The 12425-nt window shown below is 52.5% G+C and overlaps 5 protein-coding genes; 4 read left to right on the forward strand and 1 right to left on the reverse strand.

Moving 5' to 3' along the window:
* Positions 1–917: 917 nt before the first annotated feature.
* RCC_07675 (related to multidrug resistance protein) lies at positions 918–5027 on the forward strand (the record flags this gene model as incomplete). Its single annotated transcript, XM_023772929.1, has 1 exon — positions 918–5027. The coding sequence occupies one exon, from the start codon at positions 918–920 to the stop codon at positions 5025–5027; it is 4110 nt and encodes a 1369-aa protein (XP_023628697.1).
* A 366-nt stretch (positions 5028–5393) lies between these two features.
* On the forward strand, positions 5394–6266 carry RCC_07676 (uncharacterized protein; the record flags this gene model as incomplete). The annotated part of the gene is made up of 1 exon (XM_023772930.1): positions 5394–6266. The coding sequence occupies one exon, from the start codon at positions 5394–5396 to the stop codon at positions 6264–6266; it is 873 nt and encodes a 290-aa protein (XP_023628698.1).
* Positions 6267–6931: 665 nt separating this feature from the next.
* Positions 6932–7933, forward strand: RCC_07677 (uncharacterized protein; the record flags this gene model as incomplete). The annotated part of the gene is made up of 1 exon (XM_023772931.1): positions 6932–7933. The coding sequence occupies one exon, from the start codon at positions 6932–6934 to the stop codon at positions 7931–7933; it is 1002 nt and encodes a 333-aa protein (XP_023628699.1).
* A 1619-nt stretch (positions 7934–9552) lies between these two features.
* Positions 9553–10473, forward strand: RCC_07678 (uncharacterized protein; the record flags this gene model as incomplete). Its single annotated transcript, XM_023772932.1, has 1 exon — positions 9553–10473. One exon carries the CDS (start codon positions 9553–9555, stop codon positions 10471–10473), a length of 921 nt encoding a protein of 306 aa, XP_023628700.1.
* Positions 10474–11230: 757 nt separating this feature from the next.
* RCC_07679 (uncharacterized protein) lies at positions 11231–11993 on the reverse strand (the record flags this gene model as incomplete). XM_023772933.1 has 2 exons in its annotated part: positions 11231–11701; positions 11760–11993. 2 exons carry the CDS (start codon positions 11991–11993, stop codon positions 11231–11233), a joined length of 705 nt encoding a protein of 234 aa, XP_023628701.1.
* Positions 11994–12425: the final 432 nt, after the last annotated feature.

Consider the following 12425-nt stretch of genomic DNA (forward strand, 5'->3'; position numbering starts at 1 on the left):
GCCGATCTCGATTCTCGCCACTGTTGCGTCTGCGTCACGGCAGTCCTTCGTGCGGACCTAGCACAGCTTTTGTGGTATGCGAGAAACATGATGACCATGACCCTGGGCGATGACCATACATGCTTCGGCGCGAGCGACACCGAGACCATGGCGTTTGCGAGCAGTACGAGATACGGTAGGCGAGCTCAACAAGTCTCGAATCCTTTGAGAGAGCTTGATCGGAGTCCGAGAGGATTGATCAGGCTAAACACTGACCTGGTTGATGTTGAGACCTACTGATAGAGGTTGTCGAAGAATGGCAGCTCCGTGCTCCAAGTGTGTCGAATTGTTCATGTACGTCAATGGCAATCGTTGGAGGATGAAGAACGTACGAGTTGAACAAAGATCCTCCTCCTCGTCCTCCCTTTACGAGATACGAGCGGCGTCTAGCACGAGCGTCGGCAGTCGGCATCAAAAGTCGGGTGAATAGGGTCTTTATCCAGATCTTGACCAGTGGGACTCTGTTCCGAATGCGAGATGCGACATGGGCCCGTGATTACATGGGCTAGATTCTTGTTCGGTACGGATGCCACTCGAATCAGCCGGACTACCTTATTACACGATCATGCACGCTCCTTTGACGGCGACGGCGGCAAAAGGGCGTCGCCGTCGCCATCGTCTCATTCTCCTGCCCTGCATTTTTGCCTCTCCTACGATTAAGCATCTCTCCTCTTTTCACTACGGGCAACTCTCGTTGTGCGGCCCGCGTATAAAGCCCCCCAAAGCCCAATCAACTGACACGCCGTTGATCTGAACGTTTCGCCTCGGCCGATCAATAACACCCAAAACGCGGTTAGTGCCAGGCCGCCTCTGGACTTTGAGGTTCTGGCCGGCTTCGCGACCTGCACCCCTCGACCAACCACCCAACCGCTGCGACTATGGACGGTATGGACAAGGGCGTTCGAAGGGGCGATGCCGTGCCTGATGAGTTGGCCCTGGTCGATATAGAGAAGACGACCTTTGGACAGACTCCCCTAACGACAGCACCGGACGACAGAACAGATGCGAAATGGAGGGACTCCTGGAACAAATCGCACAAACGATCACGGTTCTCACAAGAATCGAAGAGCTTGCAAAAGTCGGACAAAGGGAAGGAGAAGGGAAAGGACAAGGACGAAGAGGAGGTCGAGGAGAAAGATCCCTTTGCTCATTTGCCAGAACATGAAGCATCGATACTGCGCCGGCAGTTGGAGATTCCCCCCGTAAATGTCTCTTACAAGGACTTGTATCGATATGCGACGAAAACCGATCTGGTAATTCAATGCGTTGGCGGAATCATGGCCCTTGCTGCCGGAGCCGCGCTACCTCTGATGACCATTGTTTTTGGATCGCTTGCTGGCAAATTCGCTGGCTTCTTCAACGGGACTGTCTCGGGGCAAGATTTCCAGGACACTGTGAGCCATCTCACGCTGTACTTCATCTACCTGGCCATTGGAGAGTTTACAGCTACGTACGTTGCAACAGTTGGCTTCATCTACACGGGAGAGCACATTTCCGGCAAACTCAGAGAGCAATATCTTGCCAGCATTTTGCGTCAGAACATTGGGTACTTCGACAAGCTCGGAGCCGGGGAGATTACCACTCGCATCACGTCCGACACTAACCTGGTCCAGGACGGCATCTCGGAGAAGGTAGCACTGACCTTGACCGCAATTGCGACGTTCTTCTCTGCTTACATTATCGGATTCATCAAATACTGGAAGCTGACGCTCATTCTGACCTCTTCGATCATGGCGATCTTCCTTACCATGGCCATTCTCGGACAATTCATCGTCAAGTACAACAAACTGTCACTAGCATCTTACGCCGAAGGTGGAACGGTGGCAGAAGAGGTCCTCAGCTCGATCCGCAACGCTGTTGCATTCGGAACGCAGGACAAGCTGGCCAAGCAGTACGACAAACATCTCACTGTAGCTGAAAAGGCCGGGTATACAACAAAGGCTCTCACTGGATCTATGATAGGGCTCTTGATGTGCTACGTCTACCTAACCTACTCTCTGGCTTTCTGGCTTGGTGGTCGATACATTGTTAGCGGCGAAACTTCGCTTTCGGCTGTCCTCACCATTGTTCTATCGATCATGATTGGCTCTTTCGCTCTAGGGAACGTAGCTCCTAACGCCCAGGCTTTCACAACTGCTATTGCGGCGTCTGGCAAAATCTACGCTACCATCGATCGCGTCTCGCCGCTGGACCCCACTTCGACAGCAGGCRAGAAGCTGGACAGCTTAGATGGCGCAGTCGAGCTGCGCAACATCAGGCACATCTACCCCTCACGTCCGGAAGTCGTGGTGATGGAGGAGGTGAACTTGATAGTACCCGCAGGGCAGACAACCGCTCTTGTTGGTGCCTCTGGATCTGGCAAGAGCACCATCGTAGGACTTGTGGAGCGATTCTATGACCCTGTGGGTGGCGAAGTACTGCTAGACGGCGTTAACGTCCAGGATTTAAACCTCCGCTGGCTCCGCCAACAGATCAGCTTGGTTTCACAAGAGCCAACTCTTTTCGCCACTACAATCGCAGGTAACATTCGCCATGGCCTCATTGGGACACAGCACGAGCATTTATCTCTCGAGGACAGCCAGGAGCTGATTGAGAGTGCTGCGAAGATGTCCAACGCGCACGACTTCATCACCCAGCTTCCCGAAGGCTATCAAACCAACGTCGGCGAGCGGGGATTTCTTCTCTCCGGAGGCCAAAAACAACGTATCGCGATTGCACGAGCCATCGTCAGCGACCCCAGAATTCTTCTTCTCGACGAGGCAACTTCAGCGCTCGACACCAAGAGCGAGGGTGTTGTGCAAGCAGCACTCGACCGCGCAGCGCAGGGCAGAACGACTATTGTCATCGCCCATCGACTTAGCACAATCCGAGATGCAGACAACATTGTTGTGATGTCTCACGGGCGAATTGTGGAGCAGGGCACCCACAACGAGCTGTTGGAGAGGAAAGACGCATACTATAACCTCGTAGAAGCCCAAAGAATCGCTGCCGAGAAAGGCAAACCAGATGAGGAGGAAGAAGAGGAGGAAGCGTCTCGCGAGTATTCTCCTGTCGAATTTGAGAAGAATGCCCACGATCATGATTCGGAAGACCTCGAACTCAAACAGACCACCAGCCGATTCAGCAGGATCTCAAAACACTCGAGATCGATGTCTACCGCCACGGAGAGGGCCGTAGCGAAGGTCAAACAAGAGAGGGCACCAAGATACTCCCTTTGGCGACTGGTTAGAGTTGTCATGAGCTTCAACAAAACGGAATGGCATTGGATGCTCCTTGGTCTTGTGGCTGCGATAATCTCTGGTGCCGGCAATCCCGTATCTGCGGTCTTCTTCTCCAAAATCATTACCGCTCTCGCAAAACCTCCCAGCGAGTATGACAGTCTGAAAGACGCGACTGCATTCTGGTCTTGGATGTTCTTCATGCTGGCATTGGTAACCCTGCTTGGCTACACCGTGATGGGAATAGCGTTCGCGTGGTGCAGTGAGAAACTTGTGCACCGGGCGCGAGACCAGTCATTCCGCGCCATGCTAAGGCAGGACATTGCTTTCTTTGACCAGGAGAWGAACACCGCCGGAGCTTTGACCTCGTTCTTGAGCACGGAGACCACCCATTTGGCTGGCATGTCTGGAACCACACTTGGGACGATTTTGCTAGTGATGACCACCCTCGTCGTCGGCTTTGTCATCTCTCTTGCCGTCGGCTGGAAACTCGCACTTGTCTGCATCGCTACCGTCCCTGTTGTCCTGGCCTGCGGCTTTCTCCGCTTCTGGTTGTTGACACGATTCCAAGCACGCGCAAAACTCGCCTACGAGAAGTCGGCCTCTTTCGCCTGCGAGGCTACCTCCGCAATTCGAACAGTGGCCTCTTTGACCCGCGAGGATGACGTTTGGCAGCAATACCACGGACAGATTGTTTCGCAAGGTAAGGAATCTCTGCGACCGGTCCTCAGCGCCAGCTCTCTCTACGCGGCATCCCAAAGTTTGATGTTTTGCTGCATTGCTTTGGGGTTCTGGTATGGAAGCACTTTGATTGGTAGCAACGAGTACACCATGTTCCAGTTTTTCCTCTGCTTCCAAGCCGTCATTTTCGGCGCCCAATCCGCCGGAACGATATTTAGCTTCGCACCTGACATGGGCAAAGCCAAGCACGCCGCGGCTGAGATGAAGACTCTCTTTGACCGAAAACCGGAGATCGACACTTGGAGCACGGAGGGCGACATCGTGGACACAATGCAAGGCGACATCGAATTCCGTGACGTCCACTTCCGCTACCCAACCCGTCTCGAGCAACCTGTGCTCCGAGGACTGAACCTCCGCGTTCGTCCAGGCCAATACGTGGCTTTGGTCGGCGCCTCCGGTTGCGGCAAGTCTACAACGATCGCCATGCTCGAACGCTTTTATAACCCGCTTGTTGGCGGCATCTTCGTTGATGGCAGAGACATTTCCAGCATCAATGTCAACTCCTACCGAAACCACATCGCCCTCGTCTCGCAAGAGCCTACATTGTACCAAGGAACTATCCGTGACAATATCCTGCTAGGCGCCGACCGCGCCCCTGAAGACGTTCCCGAAGAGGCCATCATTCAAGCATGCAAAGAAGCCAACATTTACGAATTCATCCTTTCTCTCCCCGATGCTTTCAACACCGTCGTAGGCAACAAGGGAGGCATGTTGTCTGGTGGTCAAAAGCAGAGAATTGCCATCGCGCGAGCTCTGTTGCGTGATCCCAAGATCCTGCTTCTGGACGAGGCTACGAGCGCTTTGGACTCGGAAAGTGAGAAGGTTGTTCAGGCTGCATTGGACAAAGCGGCCAAGGGACGAACGACAATCGCAGTAGCACATCGTCTCAGTACGATTCAGAAGGCGGATGTAATTTATGTCTTTGATGCCGGGAGGATAGTGGAGAGCGGGACGCACAGTGAGCTAATGAAACGAGGAGGCATGTATTTTGAGCTTGTCAACCTGCAGAGCTTGGGACGGACGGGATGAGTTGGACGTGTTTGACGTTTGGATTACAGCTTAGCGGGCGTTTGGGCTCGCATACATGCATGTGGGAAGATGTACAGAGTTACGGCAACAGGCATGTCTCGGGTGCAGGAGGCGAAAACCACAGACAGACAGAAATTACATGCAGTGATGCCGATGATAGCACCTAAATTGACTCCTTTGAATGATTGCCCGCTCTCAAGCATAAGGTAGGTTGGTGACTTCCGTGAAACATGCAGTGGACCCCTTGAACTCGTGGCTTGACCCTGCAGGTGCTTCGGTGAATGACGGAGAGAGCTCCGCCCAAAATAACAACATTGTTCGGTCTCTTTTGCTTCACACGAGCAACTCTAACAACAGCTCACCACCATGACGACTTTCACATTAGATTCGGCGTCACCGTCAATCTCCGCTGCCTCCACTCCAGCCTATCGATATTCCTCCTCAGACGAAGAAGACGACGACATTTCCACACTTCCATACCCCGCCGAACTCTCGCGCACTGCTTTCCTCGCACCGGACTTCTCGCCTGGCACATACCTTTCAACTCTGAGAAACCGACATCAAACGCTAGAAGATCTACGCGCCGATCTCCGACAACGTTCGCAGCTGCTGAATCGCGAGTTGTTGGATTTGGTGAATGGGAACTATGAAGAATTCCTGAGTCTCGGTGTGGATCTGAGAGGAGGAGAGGAGAAGGTGGAGGGCGTTAGAGTTGGAGTATTGGGGTTTGAGAGGGAGGTCAGAGCTGTAAAGGCCAGTGTGCAGGAGCGTGCGGGCGAGGCGCGGGAATTGGTTCGGGAGAGGAAGGAAGTCAGACGGGATGTGATGTTTGGGAGAGCGTTGCTAGACGTTGGGGAGAAGGTGGAGGATCTGGAGAGGGCTCTGAGAGTGGGGCAAGGTGGTGAGGATAGCTTCGAGGATGAGGAGGACGAAGAAGAGGACGAGGAGGATGAGGACGCGGATGAGACATCTCCGGGCATTCCACTGAATCGATTGAGACGGCATGCGGACTCTTATCTACTTATAAGCCGCATGATTGAGAAATTGGAGCCGGATCATCCGTTTCTCGTGGCGCAAAGGGCAAAGTTGCTGGACTTGAAGAAGACACTGCTGTTGGATCTCGCAGCTGCGTTGAGGAGCGCCAAACAATCAAAATCGGAGGCAGTGCTAGGTCTGGTGCGAATATACTCGGATCTGGACGCTCAGGCCGAGAGTTGTAGGGTTTTGAAAGGACCTTGAAATCGCGAATCACCGACGCGCGAAAGCAAATCGAACAAAAGGGGGGAGAGACTGTTCATAGAGCCAGACTGCAGCTCTCGAGAAGAGACGGCCTATGTATGTCTGGCTTCTTCAAGCCTGACTCTACCAGAAGTGGTCGTCTTGCTACAGCCCAGCTGATACACGAGGTCTTCCATCGAGGAATAGGAGTGCTGTGCACAATGGCCGCATCGCCGCCATGTTGCTCGCTGACCCAACGCAAAGCTCACGTCTCCACAATGTCGACGCCCAGCCTTCTTGGAGAATGGCTTACTACAGCAAACCTTTCAAATGACGGAGCCGCTCAGCGGAATCCCCTGTCCTGCACTTCAATCGAGATGCGGGGCTTCGAGCACTCGCGATCGATGTAAAGACCTTCGACATAACCGGAAGATGTACTCAAACTGGCCTATCAAAATGGATTTGTACTCAAATTGACCAATCAGAGTCAAGTTCACACATCTGCGAGCGTCACGACTGCAAGAGTGACACCCAACTGCCCAATCTAACGTCAATCACTGGAACGTCACGCTGGACCTCAGAAAACACATAAGTAATCGATCTCGCAGGCAGGTTCCAAATGGCCATCCAACATCATTTTAAACCCCTTAACTCGATTGCACTCCGACCCAAATCTACAGCACAACATGATGGAACTACCCTCGGTCTTCCTTTTCCAAGGCTGGACCATCAGATACAGGCTTTTGGAATCAGTGGCTAGTTCAAGTTCAAGTGGTAGCGAAGATACGGAATCATTAGTGTTTGTTCACGGCACTCCCTGGTCCTCGGCAATGTTCGAACCCGTCGCCAAAGCACTGCTCGCCAGACAGTCATATCAAATCTTGTTATACGATCTCCCGGGGTATGGACAGTCGCAGGACTTCGAAAATGCGGATGTCTACAGCTCCAAGGAAGGTTCATCCGCGAATGACTGTTTTGCAGGAGACACCTCCGTCAAATTCCAAGCACAAGCTTTGAAAGCACTCCTCAGTCATGTCTGCATGGATAGCAGACAAAGACATCGATCGCCTGCAGTCATAGCTCACGACATCGCCGGGGCGATCGTCTTGCGAGCACATCTCATGCTGGGATGCGAGTTCAAGAGTATGATGCTCTGCGATACGRACGCCGTGTTGCCCTGGGGTGATGGCTTTTATAAGCTCGCCCGCTCTGAGCCGAGAGTCTTTATAGATTTACCACCTGGGATCTTCGAAGCAGTTGTTCGAGCTGTCATCCGGAGCGCGCTGTTCAAGACGGGAAATGCGCAGAGCGTAYGGGAGGATAAGCTGGCTCTGCCTTGGACAGTGCATCCCGGAGAGAGCGCAAGAAGCGATTCTACGAAGCGGCAACAAAGCTTTGTCCGGCAAATATCACAGGCGAACGACCAAGATGTTGCTGAGATGCTGGAAGGGAACATGTACGATCGTGTACGTTGCGACGTCAAGCTCGTTTGGGGAGAGGAAGACCAATGGATTCCAAGAGGAAAGATGGAAGATCTGAGAATGAGATTGGGGTCTCGGGCAAGGGAGTGTGCATTTATTCCTGAGGCTGGTCATTTGGTGATGCTTGACCAGCCCGAGAGGTTCGCAATTGAGACATTCGCATGGCTTAGTAGGATAGTACCACCTCGCGATCCTGCTGTAAGCTGAGATTCCATCATTGGCGCTGAAAGTCAGCTAGCAAGTATTAGTTGACTCTTTTAACAGCATTCCTTGCCAGATGAATATCTGGCTGGCAATCCAAACTTCAGATGCAATTGAACACTCGGCGCTCCGTCGGCATGTCGAAGGGTGCACGGTGTGACGGTGTGACGAGAGGCTGACAAGATCCATCTTCATGCAGTGACGCCAGTGCAGATCACCCGCTGCGACTGTGACTACACGCAATCTCGAAGACTTCACAACCACCCTTTCCGTGATGAGACAGAGTGCTGTGATACTACGCATTTGTAATTCGAGCGCAGCGCAAACTCCATGTGCGATTCCAGATGCGAGTCCAATATCTCGCACCTCGCCTGAAGACACAGCTGTGGCAAACACGTTCAACACGACATGCCAGTCTGTCAGAGCACGAATCTCCGCTGGAGAGCCATCACGCAGCGGGATCCAACAGCCCACCGCTCTTTCATCTATGGCGTCAAGACCACCCGGATCTACTGCCGCCCGACATGCACCGCGCGAGTCGCTCGGAGAGCCAACGTCGTGTACTACGAAACAGCAGCCCAAGCGCGACTGGRTGGATTCAAACCATGTACCAAGTGCAAGCCTGACGATCCAATGTTCCTGGGCCAGCGAGAAGAAATCGTATTGAGGACGCTTGATGTATTGCGCGATGATCTGGGAAATGCCAAATTTGAGAGGAGCGTGAAAGCATTGGCCAAAGACGTGGGTGTCACGCCGAGTTATCTCTGTCGTGTGTTTAAGGGTGTCATGGGCTGCACGATTGGTCACTATTGCACGCAGTTTGAGCAGGCTCGAGGAGTCGATGATGATGATGATGCGGTAGCATGCCTGAATGAGACAACATGTCCCTTGGATCCTGAACCTCCCGGGCTGGCAGGATGTTCGCAGCCAGGGTATTTGCCAATCGAGCCAGTAGTCCCTGTTGAAGACTTCCCCGGAGTGCCGGACGAGAATTCTGCTGGGCCCCGGTTGAACTTTGAGTCGGGCTTCAACATGGACTTGGAATTCGATGAATGGCTCTGAAACTGGACATGACGTTTTCAGCGATTACAGTGCAAGCAACACATCTGCGCAGGATACTCCATATGGAGGAGCTTCACTGGATGACCGGTGAAAAATGAGGAAGAGAACCCATGTTAGTCACCGCTGTCGATCTGCTTCCAGCACTTGGCATCTGATGTTCAGCATACTGTGGTAAACATCTGTATGCTCATCTGCTGAAGCTACATACAGTCCATGTCCGAAGCAAGCATTAGTTTGTGCCCACGTGAGGATTTAGGATTCGAATCAACGGAAATACTGCCAAGCCGGCAGGTCTTTCCGTTGACGTGACTCGTATGCTTCCATCACATCTCATGGTCGCGAGAATCGACATGCCACGGGCTATGCAACCTGCAGCCTACCAGCGGGATTTTACCGCGGCTGACGATGCAGATGCAGAAGTTAAGTTTCAGGCGTGCTTGGCTACCCCGCTGAGTGAGGCAGGATCCTGTAGGTGCTTCACATATATAACGTAGTAGCTAGCCAGTTGATTGGAGAGACGAACCAACGTCACTCCATCTACACACCGGACCCCAATATTCAGGATGCCCCACGACTTCAATTACAAAGAACTCGATTGGGAGCAATATGCACTTCACCGGCCCGCCTACCCTGCCCAGCTCTACGACCTGGTCTGCGAGTATCACCAGTCCCATGGCGGTGTTTTTGACTCCGCTCTGGACATTGGTGGCGGCATTGGAATCATAGCCAGAGACTTCTTGTTGAAGAAATTCAAGCGCGCAACGCTGAGCGACCCCTCCGACGACTACATATCTCAGGCCAAACTCGCCCTCGCCTCATACGCCAGCTCCAAGCAATTGTCCTTCGTCAAGTCCAAGATTGAAGATATGAGACCAAGCGATCTTCCCAACGGCCCAGTCGACCTACTTACAGCTGGGACTTCCCTTCACTGGGCTGATCCCCTTCGGATCACACCCAGCGCAGCTCAGTTGCTCAAATCTGGAGGGACCTTTTCAGCTTGGGCTTACGGAGTCCAGCCGCAATTTGCGGACTCTTTCCCAGCGGTGAAGCCGGCTTGGTCAAAGCTCTTTGAACGGATGTTCGCAATATACGAAGAGAAGCTCGGCAAGCTCACAGAGGAAGGGCCTACCGCCAACAGCAACGCTCGCTTCGACAACATACCGTTCAATCCCAAAGAGTGGACCAATGTTAGAAGGATCCAGGTGATGCCCGAGGTAGACATGCTTGATATAGACTTAAACATTCCAGCGGCCGACAAACGAGTTCTGCCCGAAGTAGAAAGCCAAGAGGTCTTGGAGAACAATGACTTTGTAATGCGGACCGTCGATCATACTTGGATCGTAGGCTACCTACGGAGTGTAGTCCCGTTCGTCAATGTCGAAGAAGAATTGGCTCCGGAATTGAAGGAATTRAAGAGCTTGCTGGGAGACAAGGAATACCAGCTCAGATGGCCATTTGCGATAGTACTCGCGACTCGGAGATAGAGCAAGATGCCACTGTCAGTAGCTTCACCGGAGTCGTTATGCGGAGGTGGAGAGACTTGTGGACAAACGGCGTACTAATCTTTGTTTCTATGCTCTGCCTATAGAAATTGTGGAACTCTCACGCAAGATCGCCCCCGAATCTTCCCACAGTGAGCGGTTCAAGGTGTGAGTCCAAAGTGCTGCAGACTTTCAAAGTTATTACGACACGGCCAAACCAACGCCAAGGTTGCATCAACGGGCCGTCACCTATATCCTGACCTCCAAAACGCAAAAAGCGTTTTTTCCAGGCTCTCCGACCCGGTGTGAAAGACTTGCTTTGGCCTTTGCCATGCTCTCTGATACATCATACAGATGTTGAACGATTTCGATACGCACGCGGCTTGCCGCCGCCGATCCTTCCCAGTCTTGTACCTGGTAGGGCGTGAAACGTCAGCGTTTATGTCCTACGACCATCTGTCGTTACACACGGCAATATTGCAAGACTCACTAAGATCTCCAACAGGAAGCGATATACCAAACTCGAGGACTTCCAGMAAATTGGCCACAAGAAGATACCAGACCAGCAGACATCCGGTAAAGAAGATCGCACCGACGGCCTTTTGCATGTCCGCTGCAGCTTCCTTGTTCCCTTCTGCGAGCGCCCAGTACGAACCTGCGAAGAGAAAAATCGCAACGCTGACGATGGCAAATGTCAAGACAAAGATGATGTTGGTCCTGAGAGCACAACAGCCAAAAGTCATGGTCATGAAGCCGAGTGTCAGCAGTCCGAATGCTGGGAGTTATCCCCGTTAGCATGATTCGAGATCAAGACGGAGCAACATGTCACCTTACCAAAGCTGGAGTAGAACTCAGCTTGCGCAGCCTCGATTGCGTGGGCATCAGTCAGACCCGCCGTGTAAGTCGTCATCGCTCCAAACATTGGTAAATTGGTGCATGCGAGTGCAAACCATGCTGCGCCGAAGGAGCCAAAGACCAGAAAGGAGAAGGTGTTTCCAAGCATCCAYTCCATGAGGCAAGCGATGATCTGTAGCATTCCGCCGAAGAAGAGGGACAAACAGCTATTGCGTAGAGTCCTGGTTAGCGATTGAAAAGAAGACATGTCTGGAAAGGAGTGATCTTGCCCTGTCGCAGCACCTCCGCCTCCAGAACCACGAATGCCCATAAGCTGGAAGGAAACAGGCACTGTTGCCACGAGGAAGCCCACGAGGCCCAGGGGAGTGGGATTCGCCTGATCATGTTGTCAGTCGAAGAATTCAAGCAGAATTAAGGGGAAGTGAAAGGCAGACAAATATATTGCGGAAGTCACCTTGCACATCAATGGGAGGACTGAGATAGATCTTCTGCAGCGTCTGTCGAGGAATCGCGGTGTCGTCTGGGGCCTTTTCATCGATTTGCCAGGCTACATGATGGTCATTATCGTGGGCTTTTACTCGAGTGAGCTGTTCGCCAAACGAAGAAGGCGGTCTTTCTTCCGTTTTGGCAGGCTGGCTGCAGTTCCAGTCTTGGATGGAGGTCGACATGATCGACGATGTTGCTTGGAGATTTGAGGGAGTTTTTTTTTGTTGCGATGGAAGTGCTTCTATGAGCGAAGTATATATGTTCGTCATTCGACCGTGATTATGGACCATTGTGGTACGCCGGATGTATCGGGACATTTTTGGGTGCCTACAGGGCGGCGAGTCGAACGAGTGTTACCACTGTCWCTACCCGCACTTGGGTTGTACGCTGGACACGCATTCGCCACTGATGCCCTCCGTTGCAAAGCTGTGTTGCGGTTCAGTCTGAAAATCAGTCCGGTATGAGTAGCGCCCCTACGAATTTCAGTCAGCGTTGTGTGAAATAAGCCAGCAGTGTGCAAACAAAGCGTCTACAAAGTCACGGAGCTTTGTTCTCAGGGCCTATATTTTCTGAAGGCTTAAAAGGGTGACCATCGACCAAGAAACGCTGTGGGA

This window comes from Ramularia collo-cygni (assembly GCF_900074925.1).
Source record: "Ramularia collo-cygni strain URUG2 genome assembly, contig: RCC_scaffold12, whole genome shotgun sequence".
NCBI lineage: Eukaryota > Fungi > Ascomycota > Dothideomycetes > Mycosphaerellales > Mycosphaerellaceae > Ramularia > Ramularia collo-cygni.